The sequence below is a fragment of the Narcine bancroftii genome, chromosome 3 (genome assembly GCF_036971445.1).
Source record: "Narcine bancroftii isolate sNarBan1 chromosome 3, sNarBan1.hap1, whole genome shotgun sequence".
NCBI lineage: Eukaryota > Metazoa > Chordata > Chondrichthyes > Torpediniformes > Narcinidae > Narcine > Narcine bancroftii.
Window position 1 is genome coordinate 162,060,130 of NC_091471.1, and position 17,689 is coordinate 162,077,818.

General features: G+C 42.3%; 1 protein-coding gene across 8 annotated transcripts in view; it reads right to left on the reverse strand.

Moving 5' to 3' along the window:
* Nucleotides 1-17,689, reverse strand: part of pdlim5a (PDZ and LIM domain 5a) — a 270,064-nt gene that overhangs the window by 95,843 nt on the left and 156,532 nt on the right. For all 8 annotated transcript variants that reach the window (XM_069925683.1, XM_069925688.1, XM_069925686.1 and 5 more), the window contains exon 4: nucleotides 549-591. In XM_069925683.1, coding sequence (XP_069781784.1) covers nucleotides 549-591 — 43 coding nt within the window. The remainder of the gene's footprint in view (nucleotides 1-548; nucleotides 592-17,689) is intronic.

Genomic DNA, 17,689 nt, shown 5'->3' on the forward strand with positions numbered 1-17,689 from the left:
TGGGAGAATCTGGACAAAACTGATTAGAATCTGGGTAGAATAAAATAAATGGATTAATGATGGATTCAGGTATATTGGGGGCCAATAATTGGTACAGACTCAGGGGGGGTCAAGGTTCTTTTTATTGTGATATACATGATAATGGTATATATGTCAAAGGACATAATTCTGTGCTGTATCTTTGATTCTGTGACTGAAAGATACAGATTGCAACATTTATGGAAGGCTATTACTTTACCTCAATACGTTATTTTGCCAATTACTCTTCACTGCCATCAGTAAGACTGGATGTATTTTTTTACCACATTTAAATTTGGATGCAAAAATAACTTCAGCAAAATCTCAGCATGTAATAGTGAATTCCAGGTTCTAATTTGAATGGCCTCTTCATGCATTTCTGCCTGTTTTCCAAAGTAGTGCAGAAGAGATGGAACCGTGGCCAACCCATCCAGCATGCATTCACCAAGAATGGGTGCTTGTTGATGCTTGAAATTGAAAGCGAGCACCAGCATGCCAAAGTACTCACCCGTCCACACCAAGTCACGTACCTTTTGCACTGTTGTTCCTGTGGGCTTTGGAGCAGGAGAAGCTCTGTAAAACATGAGGGTGGTTGCCACTGTGAATTATTGGCGATAAAATTGGTAACTTAAGCAGGATCACAAATCCATTTTCACCAACCTCCAAGAATAAATACCGGGTGCATTTTTACTCTGTGGTCACTCATCTGCTTTAGACTATACAGCAGGCATTAAGAAATCCAAGCAGTCTGGAGTCTGTCTGACTCATTAAACGGCTAACTGAACACACAATTAGCAAGTTAAGCCAAATTTCCAAAGTGTAGCTCCACTTTCAGCTTCTTCAATTTCTGTGACGAACAGTGGCAAATTTTGCACATCTGAGAGTTAGTAGCAGGAGTCCAACAGAAATTCACAATCTCCCCAAGCACTTAAGTTCACTTGTCACATCATACTTCTTAAGTAAGAAGGGTTCTTTCATGAGCAATCCACCAGATTAACTCTACCAGAGATACATTCATATAAAATAGAAGGGCAGGAACCTTGGGGTGACGTGGTTCGCATAGTAGTTAGCACAGTTCTATTCCAGTGCCAATCCGCCACTGTCTGTATTGCATTTGTATACTCTCCCCATGATCTGCATGGGTTTCCTCTGGGTGCTCCAGTTTCCTTCCACCCTCCAAAAAAATATGGGGTTGGCTGGTTCATTGGTGCATTTGAGCAGCACAAGGCTCGTGGGCTGGAAGGGCCTGTTACTGCGGTATATCTCCAAATCAAGATTAAATAATTTTTTTTAAAAATTAAATGAAAATGAACTAATGAAATACTTATTTTCTTTTGAAGCATAATCATTGCACAGTCTGGGGAAAACTGTGGCAGCTAAACTGTGCACAGCAAGTTCTCATAAATGGCAATGTAATAATAACCAGTAATATTTGTCCTGGTCACTTTTAATGAGGGATAAATGTTGACACAAAACCCGAAGGACTGTTTGTCTTGGAAACAGCAGCAAAGGACGAACTGGTACAAGTGCTCGCAACAGTGGTATAAACTGCAAGAGGGTTTCCATGTGGGCCAGTCCAAGCGGATTGAGCAGCATCAGTGGGAAGAAAAGGAATTCTTCATAATTAAAATTGTTGGGGGCTAGATTTAAGGTGAGAGGGAAATGATTTCAAAGAGACCTGAGGGGCAACTTTTTTCCTCACAGTGGGTGGAGGGGATTATGGAACCAGTGGTAGAGGTGGGGACACCACGTCTTTTTATAAAGATATTTAAACTGCCCACGGGTTGGAAAGATTTAGAGAGATATTGATCAAATGCAGGGAAACTGGACTAGCTTAGGTAGGTGACTTGATCAGGATGGACAGGTAGGGCTGAAGGGCCTGTTTCCTTGCTGTAAAACTCCATAACACAGTGGTGCCATTATTGGAACATTCTGCCTCACAACCCCAAAAACCTGGATTCATTCTGACCTCCAATACTGTGTGGAGTTTGCACGTTCTCACTGTTTGGTTTTGCCCTGGATGTTCCGATTTCTACCCACAATTCAAAGACATGCAGGAGCTCCCCATTGGACTGATGGGGAACAGTGCCAGGAGGAGATGACAGGAAAAACAATCTCAGGGTTGCATGTGATGTCACATACGCACTCAGACAATAGATTTGAATTTTGAATGCAGGGAGAATAAGATTAGTGTAAATGGATCCATTATAGTTGATGGTCTGCAAGAACATGGTTGACCAAAGGACCTCTTTCCATGCTGTATGATTCTGAGTTGCAGTTATCCACAAGGCAAAAAGAAACTCCACCTTCCAAATCTTACAACTGGTTTCCTGGTGGATGGAAGCAAAAATACAGAGGAAATTCCAATTTAAGATTCATTCCAAAGCTAAGGGAACAGATAATTTGTCTTTTGAAATGAACAATTGCTTTCGCAACTTATCTTTCTGGGTGGACCGGAAACAATGCCTTGAAAATGCATTACTCAATCACAGCGTCGCAGCTGCTCAGACAGATCGAGAAGGAATTCTGCCGGCATATCAGTCATAAACTGCAGTTGTTAGAAGTACGAGTCATGGATGAGTCAGAACTGCCAGTAGAGACAACTGAAGTCATCATTTTGGGCCTCTGCCACAAAGTTCAAAGCCCTGCTCCTGACTCCACACCCTTTTCCGAATATTATAGCAGGATACAACATATGGTAGCTACTCGTGCTCAGACAGACAACCTGGTTGACCTGGCATGGACGAGCTAGGCCTGAGATCCTCTTGGAGCTCTACAACTCCATATCCTGTCCGATCCCTATTTAACCACGATCCCTCCACTGGAGCCCCACCTCCACAGGGTAAGCTCCAAAATCCGTGGTCAACGGTAGTTGCTCAAGAATGAACAATGCCTAGTTAACCTACCAGCCGGCATCAAGAGGTGACTATATGGTCACAACGAGAAGGTACAAAGTTCACAGCAGTTGCTGATGAGATAGCAGCTCAACAAATTGCACCATTAAGCCATCAAATATTTGGATCTGTCCTCATCAGCCTATGTCTGATGTTACATCTGTCTTCCCTTACACCTCCTTCTGCATGAAAACTCACTGCTCCCAAATTAATTGAAAATCTTTCCCTGCTCCGTATGAATTGTTTAAATTCTTCCAACCCAAACACAACCTAGTATCAAAGAGTTTTGCAGTCGACAGGAATAGTCTCACAGCATCTCCTCCATAAACTAAATTACAGGGAAGGGTTAAACATGTTAGGACTTTATTCCTGAAGAGTTGGAGAATGAGAGCAGATTTGATAAAGGTGTATGAAATTATGAGGGGTTTAGATAGAGGAAAGGCAAGCCGGCTGAGGTTATGTGAGACAACAAGAGGAAATGGATTTAGGGTGAAAGGTGAAATGTGTAAGGGGGAACATTTGGGGGAACGTCTGAGAGTGTGGAATGAGCTGCCAGCGGAGGTAAATATGGATTTGATATTGGCATTTAAAAGAAGATTGGATAGATACATTAATGGGACAGGTATGGATGGATCTGATCAGGAGCAGGTTGATGGGACGAGGTTTGGTACAAACTAGATGGGCCTGTTTCTGCACTGTTGTGCTCTGTGGTTCTAAATAACTCCTGCTTCATAATGTAAGAAAATGTCATTGAAGACAGAACATGACTGGGATTTAAATTTAAACACGCTTCCAACATGGACACCACCCCAAGTGAATCAGGCTGTAGAAAAGGTCTCGACTCCTGAGAGAGGAATACCAGACCTCGCATTGGAGAGCACCCTTCATGATCTCCCGACATTCTAAAATCCCTCACAAGCAATGAACTACTTCCTTATGTGATGAAGTAGGAAGACTTGAAGACTTACATTTAATGTTGGCTGAGAGTTAATATTTCTGAATGTAACTGAAATTACTCAAAAAAAAGGACATATTATACAACAAATCCTGAAAGTGTTACAGAGCTTTTTTTTTCTTCCAAATCTCACATTACCCTTGATGATTAATTTGACAACATGAGCAAAACAAGAATTTGAGTGTAATAGAGGTTACTTCAAATATCTACCCATAAGGTGAACAGAAAACAGATGGATTTCTGTCATCAAAAGAATGCAAGAATAATGCTTAAGTCAGACCACATCTGCTCGAGGATACAACAGAGGCATTCAGGAGGTGGTATAACAGACAAGACCGCAACATTCATCTCCACATCTGAAGTCAAGAAGAACTTGTGTGCTGAGAGAGTGAGATACACAATATTCCATTAGAATTCCTAAGTAGCACTTTGGTGAAGTAACAATGATTTGAAGAAACTTACTGGATTCCATGATTGGTGTTTTCAGTTATTTGGATGAAACAAGATTTTTTGTCCATTCTCAACTTTGGTGTCCTTGAATGCAAGGTGGCTGTTGGTGCACATCACAATACAAGGCCTTCAGCACAAAATGTCTTTCTGGGGTCAGGTGTATGTTAGGCTGAAATGCTTCGGTCATACCTGGTTATTCCAGCTCAGCTTAATTCTCTGCAGGACAGGTAACCTATGGGTCCGTGGGCAGAGGCTGTATTAGGCAGATATTTGGCCAGGGGACAGGCAAAGTTTCAATAATTAACAGCATCGTCCTGGGAGAGATGTGTATGGCAACCCTGATGCACAAAATGCTCTCTGTGTAACCATATCAAATAAGCTCTTTCAGTCTGGGGTAGGTAAGACTATGGGAATTCACAGTGGATGGTGGATTGATGTGCAGGAGGGACACCCACTTCTCTCGGTCTTTTCAGTGGATTCAGACAACTTGGAATTTGTTCCTTGAATTCTGGAATGGGGATGTTTATTCAGTCTTAGAATGTCAGCCACATTAGACATGTTCACATCAGAATGTTAAGGTTGGAGCAAAATGAATGATAGAATCAAATAGGAGTAGTGGTGGCACAGTTAGCGTGCAGCTATTAGAGTGCCAGCGACACGGGTTCGAATCCACTGCTGCCATTAAGGAATTTGTACGTTCTCCACGTGTCTGAGTGGAATTTCTTCAGATGCTCTGGTTTCCTCTCACCTTCCAGAAACACATGGGGTAAGAAGGTTAATTGATCACATGAGTATATTTGGGTGGTACGAGCTTGTGGAGCGGAAGAGCATGTTACAGTGCTGTATCTGCACCTTTTTTTAAAATTGCGTGCGTGTGGCCTCACATGCATGTGAGTGCAGTGTGTGTGTGTGTGTGTGTGTGTGTGTGTGTGTGTGTGTGTGCGTGTTGCTACAAACCCATGCCAAGTCTGTATAAAGCTTCCCATATTTAACATTTGGAAAAAGGTAAATTGCACTCAACTCTTTAATTCAAGCGCTGGACCTCACTGTGGAGGAGATGCAGAAGCCTCCCTTTGAACAGATGTGATTATTGGCCACTAAAATTAATAAAGAATTTGCTTGCCCCGTGCAGTTGAAAAGGAGGACAGGAAGAGGCAATCTCTGCAGACCTGGCGATGTTGAATATTGGGCAACAGTACCATGCTAGTGGATAACAGGACTGTTGTTTCTCTTGTGTAGGAGATGTTCTGACCAATCCTCACTGATTGTGGTCTGGAAGTAAGGAAATTCACAATCCAATTACATAGTGGGGTGTTGAGTCCCAGGTCTTAGAGTTTGCTGATCAGCTTAAGGGGATAATGGTGTTAAATGTTGAACTGTAGTGATAAAGAGCATCCTGGATGTATGCATCTTTGCTGTTCAGGTGTTCCAGGGCTTTGTGCAGAGCCAGTGAGATAGCATCCACTGTTGACCTGTTGCTGAGATAGCAAATTGGAACAGCTCCATGTTGTCGCTCAGATATGAGTTGATTTGTTTCAATGACAGCCCTTCAAACCACTTCATCATTGTTGCTGTCAGTGCCACTGGTCGATAGTCATTAAGGCAGGTTAATAAGCTCTTCTTGGACACTGGTACGATTGACACCTGTTTGAAGCAAGTATGTACCCCGCCCTGCCAGAGTGAGATGTTGAAGATATGTGTGAATACATTGGCAAGTTGGTCAGCACAGGTTTATAATACTTGGCTGGATGTTTTCCTTGGATTCACTCTCCTGAAGGCAATGGGTGCCATTGATAGTCAGCAATGATTAAATGGTTAAAATGTGGAAACCGATCTCGGATGGCTAAAGGACTGGCGGAGGTACGAGTCAGAGTGAGGTGGTGGAAGATATTACAAAAGAAAATATAACAAAATGCTTTCAACATTGCAGGTCGACCTGTACCAAACAAATACAGTACAGCACTCCCATTCTGTGTGTTAAAGGACTGTACAGGGTGTTTTAGAATATATAGTTTGAGCTTGCAGGCACCCTGACAAACTCCAAGACAGCTGACAGTGCTGAGGTACCTTCTGGAACACTTTTCAGGAACACAATACACCAATCTGTTCAAGTTTATTATCACATGCAGCAAGATATAGTGAGAACGTTTGCTTTGAAAGCAGTGGAGTTAGCCAACCCATACATAGTACCGCACCTAAATAAAAGTGCAGAGTTACAGGGAGAAATTAGTGAGAATAAAGCAAAAACATAGAGCTTCAAACATTACAGGCTCTTTGGCCCTCAATATTGTGCTGATCGATAGAAACTTACTCAACAAACAAAACTTTCCCTACCTTACACCCATAACCCCTTATTTTTTTGTATCCATGTGCCTAAGAGACTTTTTAAATCCCTATTGTACCAGCCTCCACCACCACCCCCTGCAATGTATTCCATGTGCCCATGGCTCTCTGTGTAAAGAAAAACTTGCCCCTGGCCATTTCCCTAAATATTTCTCTCCTCAACTTGTACAGAAGTCCTGTAGTGTTTGCTACTTTTGCCTCAGGATAAAGGTGCTTGCTGTCCCCCTATCTATAATGCTCACAATTCTGTAGACTATTATTAAATTACCTCTCATCCTTCCTCGCTGCAAAGAAAAAAGCCATAGTTGTGTTAACCATGCATCATAAACATATTTTCTAATCCAGGAAACATCCCAGTAGATCACCGCTCCTAACTTGTAATAAGAAGATCAGAACTGAATACAATACTCCAAGCATGGTTTTATCGAAGTGCAACATTACCTCATGGATCCGGAACTCAATTCCCTGACTAATGAAGGCCACCATACCATAAGCCTTTTTAACTACCCTATAAACCTGCGTGGCGACCTTGAAAGATCTATGAATTTGGAACCCAAGGTCCTTTTGTTCTTCCACCCTGTTAAGAATCCTGCCATTAACGATGTACTCTGCCTTCAAGATTGACCTTCTTAAATGCATCTCTTCACATTTATCCGAATTGAACTCCATCTTCCACTTTTCTGCCCAACTCTGCATCCTGTTACAATCCCACTGAAACCTACAACAATCTTCTTCACTACCCACAACTTCTCCAATTCTTGTGTCATCTGCAGACTTACTGACCCATCCCTCTACTTCTTTGTCCAGGTCATTTATGAAAATTACAAAGAGCAGGAGTCCCAGAACAGATCCCTGTGGAACTCCACTAGTCAGTGACCTCCAGGCAGAATATGTACCATCTACTACCTGTTTTTCTGGAGGTAAGCCAAATATAAATCCACATAGCCAAGGTCCCATGGATCCCATGCCTTATGATTTTTCTGAATGATTTTACTATGGGAAATCTTGTCAACAAATGGTAGCAATATTTTACTCATGCGTGTTTCATTCAGGAATCATTTGTGATGGAGACATCACTGTGCACTTGATTGAACCAATCGAACAAAGACAGTAGAACCACTTGTTGCAGCACTAAGGAAGAAAAAGAAACTGATAAAACCTCAACCAATGATACATAATTACATCATGAAAGGAGCCTAGCTTAAAGCTGTTTGGCTGAAATGTGTTCTACTCCACATAAACCTGCTCAATGGTACAGTTGGTAGATTTGATGGCTCATGGTGTCAGACACCAAGATTCAGCGCCAATTTCCAATGCTGGCCGCATAGAGTTACCTCTCATATTCCAAATTCAGCCACTCCAAGTTGCTCCTACTTAGGGTAGTATCCAAAGGAGGGGGTAGGTGAGTTAATTTTAATGAGGGATAAACCAAATAGGATCAGCATAGGGTGAGGGCCAAAGGATGTTTGATGGTTAACACAGATTTCTTGGGCCTATTTCTACAATGTATCTCTCTTGATAAACCCCTGTTAACTCCATCTCACCACAAGCAACCAGCAGCATATTCCCACAATTCTCCTCCTACAGATTTGCCTAAACTGCCACCTTTATTCTCAATTTCAGATTTTACAACAGTAAGAGATGCCTAGAGCCTTTATTCACTCTGGACAAAATTAAAGGAGAATGCCTTTGTATCTTGAAATGCTGAACTATTTTACAAATGTTTTAGCCTCAGAGTAAGCGTGGCTAGGATTATTAGTGTGCTGGGAGCTGTTTTATTGGCAGTGGTACAGGAGGACAAAAGGCAGAGAATCCATAAATACAATCCTTTCAATATTTTTTTTTGCTGAGAGGAGACTTGTTCAGTGTCTCGCCTTGATGTGTATTTTTGCTTTTTGTCTAAAACAAGAAAGCATTTCAGAAATTCCTTCGACAAACATGGTCAAACACTTTAATTTTCACAAGGTCTTTGCTGGAGGTGGGAGAATATTTTATAATGCCTTGCATTCTTCAGTCAGACATTTGAAAGTTGATTCATTGGTGGCCTCTTAAAAGGAAGGCAGATCGATACTTGAAGGCCGAATAGGTAAGTGGGAGAACAGGAGACTCAATGAGACAAAATGTTAAAATAATAAACTCGACCATACAGAATGATATTGGCATTAAAATTTGGAATTTCCGCCAGAATCTTTTTTTTTCCGTTCACACTTTTATCAGCCTAGACAATCCAACTTTCAACACTTCTGTACAGGAAGCCACAGGAATTCTTTTGTGCCAATGCCTAATCTTTGGAAGGAATCAAATTAAATTGTTTATTGCAACATGTTCCAAGGTACAGTGAAAAGCTTTGTTTTGCATACTATCTAGGCAAGTCAACCCACATCTGCAAGAGACAAATATGCTGGAGAAACTCAGCAGGTGAGCACATTTGTATTCTGCACTCAATCCCAGCATGTGGAGACTTTCTTTTTTTTTAACTTGTGCAATAATGAAACAAAAGTGCAGCAAATCAAATAATGCTGGGTACAGTCTTTATAAAGACAAAGTTACAGTTCAAAGAGTGGAATCCAATGATTTTTGAAGGAGCAGATCTGACTCCCAACACAGTCCAGTGGAGGTATACAGCATGTCAATTTGCATCAGTGTGATAGATTCTAACATCGGCAGTCCCTTGAGTTTCTGAAGATATTTTATATCTAACTGTTCTTCCTGAGAGTTATCGATGAACCAACTTCCAGCCACTTTGGTTGGATCATACTTCAGTGCATAGCAAAGGTGTGTTCTCATGCTTTGTCCAGTTCTTGTGTACTGTGAGTATTTTTGGTCCCCATATCTAAGAAAGGATGTGCTGGTGTTAGAAAGGGTGCACAGGGGGTTTACAAGAATGATCCTGGGAATGAACGGGTTAACATATAAAGAGCATTTCATGTTTCAATAGACCAGAAATGAGATGGTGAATCTGTGGAATTCATTGCCACAGACAGTTGTGGAGATCAAATGGGAGGTTTTAAAGTAGAGATTGCTAGGATCAGTAAGGGTGCCAAAGGTTATGGGGAGAAGGCAGGAGAATGTGCTTGAGAGGGAAAAATACATCAGCCTAGATTTGAATGGCAGAGAAGTCTCAATGTGCCGTATGGCCAAATTCTGCACCCACATCTTAGGGTAACAGGCCCTTCAGCCCAACTCACTCATGCTGCATTTGCTTGTGTTTGGCTCATACCCCTCTGCACTATTCATATCAATAAAACTGTCCACACATCTTTAAAATTGTCCCCCACCTCTACCACTTCCTCTGGCAGCGGATCCTAAATACCTTCCATCTTCTGTCTGGAAAAAAAGTCTTCCTCTGATCCCTTTTAATTGTCCCTCTCTCACCTTAAGTTTTGGCTCTCCAGCAAACATCTTATAAAATATTACAATGATCACTTGAACACTGATTCTGTTGGTGCTCTCGTTCCCAGCTAAGCATCCAGAACAGGAGGTGAAGTATGAGGATACTAATGTGCATTGAAAAGACCCAGCCATAAGATGGTGCTCAAGTCCTCGAAGGATGGCATCACTGAAGCAAAACTGCCAATACTGAAAAAAAGTGCACAAAAATAATCAGTGGAATTTGTTCCTATTTTTTTTCCTGGAGTGTCTAAATCTATTTTTAAAAGCAGCTCAAATATTTTATGGATTCCTACCAGAGAGAGAGATTAGTTGATGAGATTTTGAATGGTTGAATCAGACTTAAAGAGGAACTGGATGTTGGTCTTGGAAATAACTGTGGGACAGAGGGGAAGGGTGGGATCAACTGGAAAATGCTATCAAAGAAACAGCAAAGACGTGATTGTGTTTTCTTCTTCTCATAAATACAACGTATGAAGGCTACTTATCTCCACCAGGGAATGGAACGAGTGCCATCCAAGTGTTCATTTTACTCCTTCATTTCTATGGCTAAGCCCAAGAGAAACAACAGTCATGTTATCCACTAGCATGGTACTGTTGCCCAATATTCAACATTGCCAGGTCTGCAGAGATTGCCTCTTCCTGTCCTCCTTTTCAACTGCACGGGGCAAGCAAATTCTTTATTAATTTTAGTGGCCAATAATCACATCTGTTCAAAGGGAGGCTTCTGCATCTCCTCCACAGTGAGGTCCAGCGCTTGAATTAAAGAGTTGAGTGCAATTTACCTTTTTCCAAATGTTAAATATGGGAAGCTTTATACAGACTTGGCATGGGTTTGTAGCAACACGCACACACACACACACACACACACACATACACACACTGCACTCACATGCATGTGAGGCCACACGCACGCAATTTTAAAAAAAGGTGCAGATACAGCACTGTAACATGCTCTTCCGCTCCACAAGCTCGTACCACCCAAATATTCTCATGTGATCAATTAACCTTCTTACCCCATGTGTTTCTGGAAGGTGAGAGGAAACCAGAGCATCTGAAGAAATTCCACTCAGACATGTGGAGAACATACAAATTCCTTAATGGCAGCAGTGGATTTGAACCCGTGTCGCTGGCACTCTAATAGCTGCACGCTAACTGTGCCACCACTACTCCTATTTGATTCTATCATTCATTTTGCTCAAACCTTAACATTCTGATGTGAACATGTCTAATGTGGCTGACATTCTAAGACTGAATAAACATCCCCATTTCAGAATTCAAGGAACAAATTCCAAGTTGTCTGAATCCACTGAAAAGACCGAGAGAAGTGGGTGTCCCTCCTGCACATCAATCCACCATCCTCTGTGAATTCCCATAGTCTTACCTACCCCAGACTGAAAGAGCTTATTTGATATGGTTACACAGAGAGCATTTTGTGCACCAGGGTTGCCATACACAACTCTCCCAGGACGATGCTGTTAATTATTGAAACTTTGCCTGTTCCCTGGCCAAATATCTGCCTAATACAGCCTCTGCCCACAGACCCATAGGTCACCTGTCCTGCAGAGAATTAAGCTGAGCTGGAATAACCAGGTCTGACCCAAGCATTTCCACCTAACATACACCTGACCCCAGAAAGACATTTTGTGCTGAAGGCCTTGTATTGTGATGTATTGGCCTGTGTTCCATTAACCAGACCCAAGCCAAATCTGACAAATATAGTGAGGTTCCATCAGTTGGGATAGCCAGATTCCACGTAGACTGAGAACTGACTGACTCAGAGCGAAGAATTCTATTAATTGAGCCGTCATCTTTTCTGTCTTACTTTCTTTGAGCCTCAAGGCTGACATTGATAACGAAAGATCAGGTACATGACCATAACTGTACAGAAACCATGAAACGTTCTTGATCAACAACTTTACACCTGAACAAAGGATCGATCCAGTACACCAGCACTGGAGTCTGCTGTTACCAAGACCCAACAGCAGAGGTTCAGATGTCAAGCATTTTAAACCTGGCATTTGCAGGTGGTGGGAATGGACTTGTTGATGGTAAAACATATGCTTTGGTTTCAAATATCTTTCGCGTGCCACGTAAACCAAATATTGCCAGCAATCAGTGTCCAATGAGTTTTAGCACAGATTACTACAAGGGCACAGCTTGATGATTAATGCTGCCGTTTGTTTCGGTCTGACATGCCTTTGTGAAATTTTTAATTTTTAAGATCTCATTAAAAACTCACCAAAGAGCAAAAAAAAAACAAGCTAATGCTTGAAATCTGACTTCACTCCAAAAACATCATCAGTTGTGAAATCTTTTGGGCAGCACTGTGGAAATGCAAGACTTTCTTTCTGTTGGACAGTCCCCATTTCACATTTGGAACTAGATGGGGTGTACAGCCAGCACCCTTTTTTTCCAGGATGGCAATGGCCAATACCAGAGGACATCTGTTTAAAGTGTATGGAGGAAAGTTTAGAGGTGATGTCAGAGTCAGTTCTTTTTTTGACGGGTGCCTGGAATGCAATGCCAGTGGTGGTGACACATGGATGAAAGAAAAATGGAGGGCAATAGGCTTTGAGGGAGGGATGAGCCAGATTGGGCAGCACCGTTAACATAGCGGTTAGTGCAATGCTATTTTAGTGTCAGCAAACTGGGTTTCAATCCTGCACTGTCTGCAAGGAGTTTGTACATTCTCCCCAAGTCTGCTTAGGTTTTGACAGGGTGCTCCGGTTTCCTCCCACCCTTCAAAAACACACAGGAGTTATAAGTTAATTGGTGTATTTGGGGGGGGGGGGGGGGGGAGCACAGGCTCATGGGCTGGAAGGGCCTGTTACCATGCTGTTTTTCTAAATTCTTAATAAAACAAAATTTAATTTCACATATGCATTAAAAAAAACCTTATACATCATTTTTTAATTCAATTTTTGCTAAATTGATAGTTCTTAAATAACTGACAAAGGGCCTTGGCCTGAAACATTGGTTACCCCTTTACTTCCTATAGATGCTGTGAGACCTGCTGAGTTTCTCCTGCTCTTTTGTGTACTGTTCTGTAGATTAATAGAGGAGTATCTTTATATTGGTTACCACAATATTGTGGGCCAAAGGGCCATATTGTACTGTACTGATGTTTGCTAACTGCAGTTCCATTGCCTGATCTGTTCCCGGTCACGAAAGCTTTTGCAACAGTGCAGAAGAACTATGCCTGAAAATAGAGAATTGTTTGTGTAGGATGGGTGACAGTGTTAGTTTATTCTTCAAAGATTTACTCCATCCTTTTCAGTCTTCTATGGAGGGGAAGGGCATGGCCTCTTATAGAACACACACAAAGTTTAAACTATTAGCATATCAAACTACTGACTCCAAGAAAAACAGTTAGAAAAGCCTTCAGGTTAATGCCTGAGAAAATAGAAATTAAGTTCTTGTGCAATCTTCTGCAAGACATTAATTGTTACTGCTGTCACATTAAACTTTGCATCAATCCAAACTCAACTACATCCACTTAATGTCTTTCCTTCCTGCACTAGTGACACCAATGAGACCCTTATTGAGAGGGATTCACGCAACCAATACACCAAGTTAAACAGCAATCTTTTTTACCAATGTAAGAACATATTCCAAAAGGACAACACTCTTATGATGATGCCAGCGACCAGGTTTTGAATCCACCGAAGACTGTAAAGAGTTTGTATGTCCTCCCTGTAACCACATGGGCTTCCTCTAGGTGCTCCAGTTCTCTCCCACATTCCAAATAGTGGCTTCATTGGTCACATGGTGTATTTGGGTAATGTGGACTTGTGGACCAGAAGGGCTTGTAACCAGGCTGTATTCAAAACCCACTGAGTGACCCTTAAAGCCATCCTCTCAATGGAAGACTTGGGAGAAGGCAAATGCATTGATGAAAATACTGTTTTACCTGCACCATTTGCAGATTGTTTACATCATTACCCATGCCGTAATTTCTGAATGTTGCAACTCAATGGAGTTGTACAATTGTACACAGATTGTGTATTCCAGGGTCCCCCTGGGCAACCTCCCTCTATCTATTTCTATAGCTCTGTGCTTATTCTGAACCCAAACACGCATCAAGTTCTGCCTCCTCTTCATCTCTGCTCGATACAGACGCTAACAACCCCACTGTGGGCCTGCTTCTTCCCGGCACTGTGATTGACCCAGCCCGACAACACTTGAAGGTCTCAGCGACACTCCTCTTTTGGCCTTCATGCATCTCATGTTTCATCCCTCCATTGCTGGTCTTCAGTCGCTGGGGACCACAACATCCCATTCTTAGCACTTTATTCAATCACTAAAAAGGCTATTCAACTCCATGCTTTTGTTTATCTAACAGATGATTGGAGCATGTTGCACCCACTTATCTGGCATAAAACCAGAAAGAAGCAAAGTCCAACTTTCCAACCAACTCTAGTAACACATAGATTACAGAAAATCACTCAACCCAAAACTGGATTGGGCCATTTTCAAGACATCCCTTGTGACTAAGTAAGGAGTATCATATCTCCTGCATCAACTAAAGGTCAAAAACAATCTGATGGAGGAGCTCAGCAGGTTGCACAGCATCAGTGGGAGAAAAAGAATGATTGACGTTTCAGGTCAGAACCCTTCATCAAGATTGAAAGTGTAGAGGGAGTATAGCCTGTGTAATCAGGATAGGGTGAGAGAGGTTAGATAAGGACCACTAAGGGATGGTAAACAGTTGAGGGTGAGAGAATATTGGACTTGTGGAGAGGGTGAGGGGAGGAGTTCAGAGACTGAGGCAGGTGATTAGTAGATGCCAGAGAAAGGTGATGTGAGAGAGACAAGAGAATAAAAGGGGATCAGATGAAGGAAGATGAGTTATACACAGTGAAGCTGCTGATGCAGGGTGGTAAATAGAAACAAAGGCATCCAGTGCTGGAATTTGCCAAGTAAAGATGGCGAACAAGAGACCAAACACTCATTGCAAATCTCTGAGCAAAAACAGATCCAGGATGATCAGGCTACATATGGTGGCCCAAGATTCTTTGATGGGCATCACAATGGGTTAGCTTTTCCCTAAAAAAAATTTTTTTACTGAGAGTGTGTTTGCCCAACTTCACCAACATCTCCAAACCACTGAGTTTCTCTCCCTAATTTCAGCTTAGTTGACCAGTCCCTGTGTGCACCTGAGACCTCCAGGTCTTGTCAAGTTGGTTCCCTCCAGCCAAGTGCTTTGACAAGAGTCAGCAGCTCACCTGAATGAGTTTCAGACTTCCCCGTTCGGTCAACAAAGATATGCTGGAGGAACTCAGCAGGTCAGACAGTATCCACGGGTAGAAAGGATCAGTCAACTTTTGTGATCTGAATCCTTGAAGGGGCTCTGACCCGAAACATTTACTCACCATTTCCACCCGTGGAAGCTGTCTGAACCACAGTTCCTCCAGCATTCTTTTGTCTGCTCAAGATTTCAGCGGTTGTAGCTTTTGTGTTTCCCAGTTGGACTGTCTGAAAAATGGACCCGTTGGCTAATTTGTATCAGAAGTAGAATCATAAATGGCAGACAAGAAAGAGTTGAAGAGATTTTACAAGCTCCAGTGACAGATTTGTTAAAGGAATAATGGTAAAAAGAGTTGTGCTGTGTGGAAAGCAGCAGGAAGAAGTAGTCAGACAGGAAATCTGTTCTTATTGGTGGGATAATGGGGAAAATAAACAACATGCTCAAACAGTTTCATCTGTGCTGGTCAATCCTTGATGTCTGCACCCTGACAGTTTAAGATTATCCATTAATCATGGAACTTCAAAAGTGAGACAAGGTAGAAAGCACCCAGATGATGGGACATCATGAGACATCATCCTTGATCGTTAATTTTACAATCTAGTCTTTATTGTAAGGCCAACAGACACCACTGAAATCCAATGCCATTTGTTTTAATTTGGGAAATAAAACCTTGAAACCTCAGAAAGGAGTTAACTGGCCAACATCAAGGTTCAACAACATCCCTCAAAACCTCTAAGCCTGACATGCCATTTGTTCTAATATATCATCGAGTCCACGCTGCTGAAGATCCAGCTGCGCTGGATGGGTCACGTCTCCAGAATGGAGGACCATCGCCTTCCCAAGATCGTGTTCTATGGCGAGCTCTCCACTGGCCACCATGACAGAGGTGCACCAAAGAAAAGGTACAAGGACTGCCTAAAGAAATCTCTTGGTGCCTGCCCCATTGACCACCGCCAGTGGGCTGATATCGCCTCAAACCGTGCATCTTGGCGCCTCACAGTTCGGCGGGCAGCAACCTCCTTTGAAGAAGACCGCAGAGCCCACCTCACCGACAAAAGGCAAAGGAGGAAAACCCAACACCCAACCCCAACCAACCAATTTTCCCCTGCAGCCGCTGCAACCGTGTCTGCCTGTCCCGCTTCGGACTTGTCAGCCACAAACGAGCCTGCAGCTGACGTGGACTTTTACCCCCTCCATAAATCTTCGTCCGCGAAGCCAAGCCAAAGAAAAGATTATGCAATGCAGCAGGTCAAATTCCACATAGCAGAATCCTGTGATCATTAATGTGATAGATGAGCAAGTTATTTACATTTGAGTAAGCAATCCTGGTTAAGCCATGAATATTGGTCAAAATAGCAGGAAGAACATTCCTTTTCTTTGAACACAATCTGGGAGTCATTTACAACTTCCTAAGAGAATTTACATCTCTCAGAATGCTGTGAGTCTTTGTAATTCTATATCTAGAATTATATTTTCTATATTCAGTGGTGTTGCTGAATCGTTAAGTACACTGAAGGCTGCGACTTTTTGATCAAATGAATACAAAAATGTGATGGGTATAGATTCGGTAAATGCGAGAATTTCCCACTGACTTTGGGTGAGACCAGAAGGGTGAAAAAGTTTAAAAGTCGCATTAGGGGAAACGTTCACTCAGAGAGTGGTGAGTGTGGAATGAGCTGCTCACTGAAGTGGTGAATGTGGGCTCGATTTTGACATTTAAGATAAATTTGGATAGGTACGTGGATGGGAGCGGTATGATCTGGATGCAGGTCAATGGGACCAGGCAGAATAATAGTTTGGAACAATTAGATGGGCTGAAGGGCCTTTTTCTGTGTAGTAGTGTTCTAGGATTCTATGTAAGGCGGCCACACCCTCTATAAGTTTATACGTTCTCCCCATGACCTGCGTGGGTTTTCTATGGTAGCCTTGAATTGGATAAGAAAGTGGATCGTTCATGATGCCATTGAAGAGTATAGCAGGCTTCGGGAGCAACACTCCCACAGCTTATGCTCAGACCGGTCCCTGGATTTAAATCACTCAAAATCATTCTCATCCACAGAGAGAACCTCCAATCTAGTTGATGGCACAGATAATGTTGTGGTTAGCGCAATACTATTGCAGTGCCAGTGACCTGGGTTTGAATCCGGTGCTGTCTGTAAGGAGTTTATACCTTCTCACTGTGACTTGCGTGGGTTCTCCAAGTGATCAGGTTTCCTCTCACTCTCCAAAAAAAAGGGGCTGAGTGACTAATTAGGTGGTACAAGCTCTATGGGCCAAAGGGCCTTCCTGCAAGCTATTTCATTAAAATTAAAATCAAAATCCATCATGATGCAAGAAGACTACCACCAAACCAATAGTGCCACTTTCATTGAGAGCATGGTACAGGGA